The 11,319-nt window shown below is 40.6% G+C and overlaps 1 protein-coding gene across 1 annotated transcript; it reads left to right on the top strand.

Annotated features, from left to right (window-relative positions):
• The first annotated feature begins 323 nt into the window (after positions 1-323).
• Positions 324-10,547, top strand: LOC121374435 (NF-X1-type zinc finger protein NFXL1-like). The gene is made up of 2 exons (XM_041501536.1): positions 324-457; positions 8,963-10,547. The coding sequence occupies exons 1-2, from the start codon at positions 324-326 to the stop codon at positions 10,545-10,547; spliced, it is 1,719 nt and encodes a 572-aa protein (XP_041357470.1).
• Positions 10,548-11,319: the final 772 nt, after the last annotated feature.

The following is an 11,319-nucleotide window of genomic DNA, read 5'->3' as shown; positions in this document are numbered from 1 at the left end:
TAAATGGGGGAGGGAGGGGGAATTAATTTTATACTGCGCCTATAAATATAATATATAACATTAAAAAAAAAAAAAACTAAACAATTTGATATAAATGGCGCAAAGTTTTGATGGGCTAGTCTAAAGTAGATTTTATTTGGAAGCTGAAGCTGTAAAATTTTGCTAGAGGTTCTACGGTTTTCAAAGCCATCTACGACATATAAATAATCCCTCTCCGTCCTGGAGATGGCCAATGTCGAAGTCAGAGACTAAGTCCGGGATGGAGTGCTTGAACCTTTAGTGGACACGGGCATGTTAATAGAGTTTCAGTTCCCAGTGAGTCCATGGAACTGCTTCTGTTTATCTGTGTCAGCTCCTACAGGTCTATCAACGATCTAGGTATCTTCGTTCTAGCCAGCAAAACCCACTGGCTGTTCCAGGATGGAAGCTTAAGTCTTTTGACTCCCGTTCCTTTAGTGTGAGTGCTGTGAAGAAATTGAATGACCTGCCAGACACTCTTAAAAATGCCACAGATTTTATATCGTTTAAAAAAACTTCTTAAAAGATATTTGTTTATCCAGTACTTTTAATTATCCAGTTTGACTTTTTATCTCCGCCCCCCCCCCCCCCCCCCCCCCCCTCTTAAGCATTTATAATAACTCATTTATTTGTTATTTTAGTGTTATCCTACCAACTGTTTTACTATGTTATTGTTTTAACCATGTCATTGAGCATACATTAGTGTGGAGTTTAGCACTATATAAATGAACTTATTATTATTTATTATATAAATAATCGCATTTGTAACTTGTCAGTAATAACACTTTTAATTAATTTTATTTTTAATATCTGTTTGTTTATTTTTCTATGCGCGTTATGCTGGTATTAAATTCATTTTACGTCAGTATGTGCTTATCAACATCCGGGTTCAGCTTAAAAGTACTTTTATTGCTCCAGTTGATAAAACGTTTATTATGATTACTTGTAATTGCTTTTCTTTGATTCGGTTACAAATCTCATTAGAATCATTTATGCTGTTATACGTTCACGTGTTGTTTTTTCTTGCGCAACCGAACACATTGCGCAATGCTTAAAGAGAAAATCTCGCCATATCATAACATCATTTACTAGTACTAATACAAAATGCAAACACAGCTATTTTATACCTATCACCAGTTATTGCCAGCTGTTTTCATAGATCATAGAACTCTTTTGCCATGGCTTTTAATACTTTAACACAAAACAATGGAATGGCGGCAGGCTTCAAAATGTAAAATAATACATGTAGATTTGCATGTGACGTGCGTTAGCGAATATAGCCGAATGATATCGAAGAATGACGAGCGACATTAAAAAAATGGATTGTGTACTTTAAATGATTTTTTTAAAATTAAATACTCGAGATTGCAGCTTTAATTGTAAGTATATCAGTTAAAGGGACATTCTTGCATTTGCTGCAATTTTTAAGATGTTATCGACTAACAGAGACTTTTTAACCATTGTAATTACATATCAAATATATTTTTCTGCATAAAATATTAGTGACTGTATATTAAACGTGTTTCTGACGGTTCTAATATTTGTACTAGGTTAAATTTCATTTTATTTCCTAAAAACTATTTTTTCGTACGTACGAAATTATTTAAAGACAAAATCCAGTTTGGGCTTCTTACAAATATTGAGATGACCAGAAACACATCGATTATACAGACACTGATATTCCAAACAAGAAAATATATTTAATATGTAAGTTTAATCGTAGAAATATTGTATTAGTCGGAAACATCTTACAATGCAGCAAACTCAGGAATGTCCCTTTAATAATATTAATAGAAAAATTAGGTCAGTTATAAATAAAGACAAGTGATTACCTTGACAGGAACTGAGTTCGAGTTTTAGACGGGAACATCCTTCCAGCTATGCATCATTATCGTCTCAAAACGTAAGGACATAATCAACCCGTGTTTACTAAGAAAATATCGAAATGTGGCCGGCACGTGTTCGCAAAGGTCGACGTAGTTTTCTAGGTGCACAATTCGTGGCCTTTTTCGTGAGGTGTTCATGACTAAATTGTTCATCTGGTAACACCTTACACAATGTTCTCGCAGTAAGGTTACTGCTCCAACTTGTGGGTAAGCAATATGCTTTGATATGCCAAAATCATTTTACCCGCAAGAGTACGTCCCTGGTGATAATTAGGGCCGTGTCCAGTCAAAAATATCGGGGGGAGGGGTGGGGGGGGGGTGAAAAAAAAATGAAATCTGAGCCGGGTTCTGTTTTTTTTTATAATTGATACCTTCTACTGATAACCACAGAATTTTTTTTTTTTTGTGCATTCGTTTTTAGTACCGCGCCCGCGCCGCGTCAAAATCCACGCAAATGAAAAGACGTGTGTTATAACAATGACATAGTTTATATGGTTTTCTCAGCTAGATAGAAAGGAGACGTAATTATAAAGAATACAATTTCTTATTATTTGGGGAGGCTGGGAAGTGGTCAATGTTTATATTTTTGTGCTTTCATTCACGCATTATTGAATACGCTATTCCGTGTCATCGATAGATGGATCGTTCCAGCCAGAGCACCACGTGGTATGTACTACCCTGTCTGTGGGATGGTGCATATAAAAGATACCTTGCTGCTAATCGAAAAGAGTAGCCCATGAAGTGGCGACAGCGTGTTTCCTCTCTCAATATCTGTGTGGTCCTTAACCATATGTCTGACGCCGTATAACCGTAAATACAATGTAATGTGTTGAGTGCGTCGTTAAATAAAACATTTCTTTCTTTCTTTCGATAGATGGCACAGGATCTAGATTAATCCGTGGAGCGCTCACCTGGGCTGATTGGGTCGTAGGATCGAACCCCCTCAGTGGACCCATTCTCTGATTGGGTTTTTGTTCCGTTCCAACCAGTGCCCCAAGACTGGTATATCAAAGACTGTGGTAAGTGTTGTCCTTTCTGTAGGAAAGTTCATATAAAATATCATTTGCTGCAAAACGGGTGTCCTCTGAATAGTACGTATCAAACATTACCAAATGTTTCACATTCAATAGCCGATTATTAAGTAATCAATGTGCTCTGGTAGTGTAGTTAAACGAAACAATCTTTAATCTTTGTCCTGTCGATAAGCAGATAGGGATGTTTTGTCAGCATCAAATTCCACAGACAGCACTTAAAATACGGACTTGTGCAGCTGCGGAGCCGAACAGAATGGTTTAGTCATTAGATTCAACGGGCTTTAAAAGTCTCAAACTTACCTAATGGGTGTATACTACCACATAAAATATCACAGACGACAATAGTAACATATGTGGCTAAAAACCCTACCTGTAGCGTATCAGTCGACATAAACTCGACATAAACGCCACAGATATAAATACTACCACCCCTTACACTTGAAGTGAATCAGAAAAAAATTGGGGGTCAAGCTGCTAATTTCTGAGATAACGGTAACTTCTATGATTACCCTAGTTCCGCACAAAATTTGAGTACCTATTTTTCACAGGTACCCCATACATCTTTCAAGCACAAGGCCACTTGACACAGTGGTACTAGATGAACTAAAATTGCGTACAATTTTTGCCCAGATGAAACTATCTTTTTTTTTTACAACCAATACACTCAAATTCATCACCAATGACAGAACGTGTGATGTTAACTTTTCTATCAAAAGTTGGGTGCACCTCGAACTTTGACCCAGTCGGAAGTTATTTGGTTTAGTCCTACCTATACTGTAACATACATTTTTTTAAAAGTGTTCAACTATGTGTAAGCCCATAGCAAATTACATGGAAATAATTTCATTTACAACTATTTATAATTTTATAAACTCTAATAAGTGTGTCTTGCAGGTTAACAAGTACCATCACTGTTTGAATTTGAATTGCATCTCTACAATGAGGGGGCGTCATTTAGCTCAGTCGTTTGAGTGCTCGCTTGAGGTGCTTGCGTCGCAGGATCGAACCACTTCGGTGGATCCATTCAACTGAATGGGGTTTTTCTCGTTCCATCCAGTGCACCACAACTGGTCAAAGGCCGTGATATGTGCTTTCCTGTCTGTGGGAAAGTGCATATAAAAGATCCATTGCTGCATTAGAACAAATGTAGCGGGTTCCCTCCTATGACTACGAGTCAGAAATACCAAATGTTTGACATTCAATAGCCGATTATTAATTAATTAATGTGCTCTAGTGGTGTTGTTACAGAAAAAAAAATTTAACTGTTTAACTCTACATTTACCAAAGACAATTGCTGTTATTTTAACAGATACGCGTTGAAGATTTTTTTGTTTACGTTATATTTATCGCCAAAGTTTTTGGAGAAAACCACCATATTAGAATTCTGGTACTCTTGATATAATTACACAAAGATTATGTGAGATTGACTAATGTCTAAGTATGTATCACAAATAGTGAATTATAGCATTGCAACTTTGAAAATACACCCTTAAGGCTGGTAGGTATCAACTTGCATCCCAGTTTCCTTTCCAGGGTTTTTGATTCTATACTGGGATTCGAACCCAGTACCTACTGGTCTGAAACCTATATTCTTCAAAAAAGTAGGGGAACTCTAATAACAATTTACAGTTGCCAAAATTGTAAGGTATATTAGTTGTAGGGAATGGTTATATGATAATAGTGAATTAGTTGTGTAAACATTACAACCGGTAGTTCAGTATTACAGTAGGTTTTATGACCACCAAAGATCTTGATGGACGATTGGGGTCAGAAGTGAAATTTGAAAGTTTACGTTTTTTTATCAGTAAATCGCAAATTCAAACAATAAAAATGGCTTAAAACAAAACAACAACAACTGTATAATCAACAGAATGGAAAAGATTGACAAAAAGATTTTCCACAGTAATTAATGGACCTTCCTGGAAATTGTCAAAATTGAGAATGACACCCCAAGCACGTGTACGGGGCAACTGCGTGATGCATGTGCAAACTATGGAATGTGTTTCGGTGTGTTGATAAACAGACCTCAACGTTCTTTACTAAGATGTCTGTGGACAAAACATATGTTCGGTCTAATAGTTGATATTAACATTAATATTTCAGGTTCCCCTACTTTTTTTGAAGAGTATATTTACACTATTTACACTGTGATCTTCGGTGTGTTATTTATTAAGTAACAACAGATCAATCAATCGCAGACCAAGATAACTACAGTTTAATACCATGTGAAAATCACTCAGGGGAAACATTTTGAATTTGTACGATAGGTAGCTTCATTCAGTCGCTGTTTGAGTTTGTGTAATAAACAGTTTTTTTTTCTCTTTGTGTAGGTGGGTGTCATAAATTGGCTCTCTCTCTTTCTTTTGCCGAATCGATAACCGTGCCCGGTTTCTGCTTCCTGCATACTCTCGAAGAAGTCTGTGATATACAGACTAAACGGCGAGTTTTATCATCTTTTAAACTTTATAGAGATTCTTAAAATGGATGTTTTCAAGACAAAGACGTTTGTTTTAACAAATCGATAAAAATAATATGTATACTGCGGAGGCAGGTTGTTTGATCCACGTGTATTCTAATTACGTCTTAATTCATCATTAACAGTGGGGGCCGGACGTAGTCCAGTGGTAAAGCGCTCGCCTGTTGTGTGGTCAGTTTAGGTGGACCTATTGGGCTATTTCTCGTTCGAGCCAGTGCACCACGATTGGTATACCAAAGGCCGCGGTATGGTGCATATAAAAGATCCCTTGTTACTAATGGGGGAAATGTAGAGGGTTTCTTCTCCAAAACTACATGTCAAAATTGACGAATGTTTGGCATCCAATAGCCGATGATTAATGAATCGATGTGCTCTAGGGGTGTCGTTAAACAGAATAAACTTTCACCATTAAGAATACACCATTCTTCAATAACGGGGGGCGGGACGTAGCCCAGTGGTAAAGCGTTCGCTGTTTCTCGTTCCAGCCAGTGCTCCACAACTGGTGTAACAAAGGCCGTGGTATGTACTATCCTGCTTGTAGGATGGTGCATATAAAAGATCCCTTGCTGCTAATCGAAAAGAGTAGCCCTTGAAGTAACGACAGCGGGTTTCCTCTCTCAATATCTGTGTGCTCCTTAACCATGTCTGACGCCATATAACCGTAAATAAAATGTGCTGAGTGCGTCGTTAAATAAAACATTTCCTTCCTTCCGTCTTCAATAACGTTTAGTCGCTGTTCCTAACCTAGACAAATCTAAACGACAAAATCCTTACCCATGTACAAGACCGTATCTCTGCACAATGCCGAGTCGAATGGGAATTTGACAAATAGTTGTTGATTCCATGAATCTCTGTCTAGTGCCTCGTATATAAGAGGACAGCCACTCCTAAGGAGATCTTTACCGGACAATGCATTCTTCCTGCACTGCTCAAGGAGGACTGCCACTCCCAGTCTAGTTTACTAAAACAAAACTAACACAAGACGGAACTCATTCGAATTAATATACATGTAGTTGTGATGAAATGCACTCACGAATCACTGTCAAAATGTGTTTTCGTAAAATTTCACTGTTTGCCAAATTATCTCTCGAAAATGATATGATGTTTTCGTGTTAAATAATGTGTTTGTTTGTTTATCTTTTATTTTAGTTTTTTTTGTTTTACATGGTCTTCATGGTTTACATGTTGTAGCAAGACAAGGCAGTTGATGATCCAGATGATGGCAAAAATAAACGATTTATTAAAACACTAGTTGTGTTTGTATTTTACATTAGTAGCAATGTAGCACAATTGTTCATTTAAAAGGATTTTAAGATGTGATCGACTAAAAAATACTTTTTAACGACTGTAATTACATATCAAATACACTATCTTTTTCTGCATAAAATATTAGTGGCTGTATATTAAACGTGTTTCTGATCGTTCTAATATTTGTACTAAGTTAAATTTTATTTTATTTCCTAAAATTGCTTTTTATTTCGTACGTACGAAATTATTTGAAGACCAAATCCAGTTTGGGATTCTTACAAGACGATCAGAGACATATTGAACATACATACACTGATATTCTAAACCAGAAAATATATTTAATATGTAAGTTTAATCGTAGAAATATTTTATTAGTCGGAAACATCTTACAATGCAGCAAACTCAGGAATGTCCCTTTAAAGTGAGATCTCAAGATTCCATTTTGGTCAACGATCACTAGTATGTAATTTGGTTGTCGAGAACTTTGAATTAGTCTTAGGAGATCAGAATTGTACTAGTCGCTTCGTTTCTATCATAGCTTGTAGAGTGTGAGTAGTCTTAAAACACAAATAGCTTTACTATTCAGCCACATTTTAAAACAAGAATGAATTAGCTTGCTGTTGAGAAACATAAAACCATATATGCCTTCTGCTTTTCGTACCTACCCACACCACCTCCATCCCCTTCAATGCTGTGCAAATGGGATCAATCTCCATGCTGGATTGTGGATTTTTGATATGTAAAAAGTCTTATGGTCGAACTTCATTAACTGACACTCGTACTAAGCAATTATTCTCAATGGAAAAAAAGAAAACCAGCAACAAACAAAGAAACAAATAAACAAACCAATAAAACAATAACAACAACAACAATAACAACAACAACAACACACACAAAAAACCCAAACGAAAACAAAAACCAAAACAAACAAAAAAGTCAGACTTTTTGCTGTTTGATGGAACCGCGGATTTTTACATTGTGAGGGCCGTACCTAACCAAACATAACGAAGAGCTGATTAGAAAGAGAAAAAAACACCAAGGCCGCTTAATATAGGGTATCTGGTAAGACCAGAAAACTTTTCGAATTTTCTGAGAGACAGCATGCGTATTGCCCTGGCCACCCCGCCTGACACACGGTAGCTGCTAATGAACAACGTAATGCGGTGTTCAACCATTCATTCTCTCTGTGTTAGTAACTTTGTACTGACGTCAATCGGAGACAAGTGGAACAGTTTTAATTCATTTTCTATCTATCGCTCTATCGCGCATTTGAGATTCGTAGAAATCCCGATTGACGCTCTGTGCAGTACACTTACTGAATCTTGATATCCAATAAAGACCCAATTACCACGTGTCAGTCTATACAAGATGGATCTCAGTCACTGTAAAGTTAACTGCAATAAGCGAGGTCACGGTAACATACACTCCAATAGCAGGGGCACTGTAACGCATACTGCAACAAGCGGGGAACTGTAACGCATACTGCAACAAGCGGGGAACTGTAACATACACTGCAATAAGCGGGGCACTGTAACGCATACTGCAACAAGCGGGGACATTGTAACGCACACTGCAACAAGCGGAGGCACTGTAACGCATACTGCAACTTGCGGGGGCACTGTAACGTACACTGCAACAAGCGGGGTCACTGTAACGCAAACTGCAACTTGCGGGGGCACTGTAAGGTACACTGCAACAAGCGGGGTCACTGTAACGTACACTACAACAAGCGGGGTCACTGTAACGTACACCGCAACACGCGGGGTCACTGTAACGTACACTGCAACAAGCGGGGTCACTGCAACGTACACTGCAACAAGCAAGGGCACTGTAACGTACACTGCAACAAGCGGAGGCACTGTGACGCATAGTGCAACAAGCGGGGGCACTGTGACGAATACTGCAACAAGCGGGGTCACCGTAACGCATACTGCAACAAGCGGCGTCACCGTAACGCATACTGCAACAAGCGGCGTCACTGTAACACATACTGCAACTTGCGAGGGCGCTGTAACGTACATTGCAACAAGCGGAGGTACTGTGATGCATACTGCAACACGCGGGGTCACTGTAACGTACACTGCAACACGCGGGGTCACTGTAACGTGCACTGCAACAAGCGGGGGCACTGTAACGTACACTGCAACAAGCGGAGGCACGGTGACGTACACTGTAACAAGCGGAGGCACTGTGACGTACACTGCAACAAGCGGGGGCACTGTAACATGCATTGCAACAAGCGGCGGCACTGTAACGTACACTGCAACAGGCTGAGGCACTGTGACGCATACTGCAACAAGCGGTGGTCACTGTAACGCATACTACAACAAGCGGAGGCACTGTGGCGCATACTGCAACAAGCGGGGGCACTGTAACGCATGCTGCAACTTGCGGGGGCACTGTAACGTACACTGCAACAAGCGGGGACACTGTGACACATACTGCAACACGCGGGGTCACTGTAACGTACACTGCAACAAGCGGGGTCACTGTAACGTACACTGCAACAAGCGGGGGCCCTGTAACGTACACTACAACAAGCGGAGGCACTGTGACGCATACTGCAACAAGCGGGGGCATTGTGACGCATACTGCAACAAGCGGGGGCACTGTAACGCATACTGCAACAAGCGGGGTCACTGTAACACATACTGCAAAAAGCGGGGTCACTGTAACGTACACTGCAACAAGCGGGGGCCCTGTAACGTACACTGCAACAAGCGGAGGCACTGTGACGCATACTGCAACAAGCGGGGGCATTGTGACGCATACTGCAACAAGCGGGGGCACTGTAACGCATACTGCAACAAGCGGAGGCACTGTAACACATACTGCAACAAGCGGGGTCACTGTAACGTACACTGCAACAAGCGGGGTCACTGTAACGTACACTGCAACAAGCGGGGGTCCTGTAACGTACACTGCAACAAGCGGAGGCACTGTGACGCATACTGCAACAAGCGGGGGCACTGTGACGCATACTGCAACAAGCGGGGGCACTGTAACGCATACTGCAACAAGCGGGGTCACTGTAACACATACTGCAACAAGCGGGGTCACCGTAACGTACACTGCAACAAGCGGGGGCCCTGTAACGTACACTGCAACAAGCGGAGGCACTGTGACGCATACTGCAACAAGCGGGGGCACTGTAACACATACTGCAACAAGCGGGGTCACTGTAACGTACACTGCAACAAGCGGGGTCACTGTAACGTACACTGCAACAAGCGGGGGTCCTGTAACGTACACTGCAACAAGCGGAGGCACTGTGACGCATACTGCAACAAGCGGGGGCATTGTGACGCATACTGCAACAAGCGGGGGCACTGTAACGCATACTGCAACAAGCGGGGTCACTGTAACACATACTGCAACAAGCGGGGTCACCGTAACGTACACTGCAACAAGCGGGGGCCCTGTAACGTACACTGCAACAAGCGGAGGCACTGTAACGCATACTGCAACAAGCGGGGGCATTGTGACGCATACTGCAACAAGCGGGAGCACTGTAACGCATACTGCAACAAGCGGGGTCACTGTAACGTACACTGCAACAAGCGGGGGCCCTGTAACGTACACTGCAACAAGCGGAGGCACTGTGACGCATACTGCAACAAGCGGGGGCATTGTGACGCATACTGCAACAAGCGGAGGCACTGTAACGCATACTGCAACAAGCGGAGGCACTGTGACGCATACTGCAACAAGCGGAGGCACTGTGACGCATACTGCAACAAGCGGGGGCATTGTGACGCATACTGCAACAAGCGAAGGCACTGTGACGCATATTGCAACAAGCGGAGGCACTGTAAGGCATACTGCAACAAGCGGCGGCACTGTAACGCATACTGCAACAAGCGGAGGTACTGTAACGCATACTGAGAGAGAGAGAGAGAGAGAGAGAGAGAGAGAGAGAGAGAGAGAGAGAGAGAGAGAGAGAGAGAGAGAGAGAGAGAGAGAGAGAGAGAGAGAGAGAAACATTTCAAACGTGTACTGCTTTCAAATGGGCTGCCATATGTTATCACTCTTGTCACTTTAGTCTGCGCGGCATAAAAGTCTGTGCACGTTATTTACGTTACATTTCGTCTTGAAACAAGTGTTGCGGTATGTTTGTAAACAAACAATGTTAATTTATTCATAAAACCATTGTTAAAACAACACATCTTGATTGTGAATATATGTATAAAACTGGTAGATAACAATTTAATTGAAAAAAAAACCCCTCTGAATTAATGCACTAAAAGTATACTTTTGCCAGCCTCGATCAACGTGTTTGTGTATCACCTGTCAACACATGTCTGTCACCGCTGTAATGATCAACATTGTATATTAACTTACACACGTTTACATAGAAACTTCAATACATATCTTAATCAATAAATGAAATCAATCTTTTATTTTATCTGTTAACTTAAAAGATCCAAGCATACTTTAAATTTCCCTCCGAATGACACAACATAACAAACATGGCTGTCCATGCCGATATAAAGCTTACAAGTTACAGCCTGGCCTATTTTAAGCTATAGTCTGTTTCAAAAGTATCATAGATTGTCCTATATTTCTAACGAACACTATTTGTGCTTATTATTACAGTTAACAACAGACAACTTTTGTTGAATAATGATCATACAGTTTGACATTGACTCTTTTAATA

The sequence above is a fragment of the Gigantopelta aegis genome, chromosome 6 (assembly GCF_016097555.1).
Source record: "Gigantopelta aegis isolate Gae_Host chromosome 6, Gae_host_genome, whole genome shotgun sequence".
NCBI classification, from domain to species: Eukaryota; Metazoa; Mollusca; class Gastropoda; order Neomphalida; family Peltospiridae; genus Gigantopelta; species Gigantopelta aegis.
This window is presented reverse-complemented; position numbering and strand designations above follow the sequence as displayed.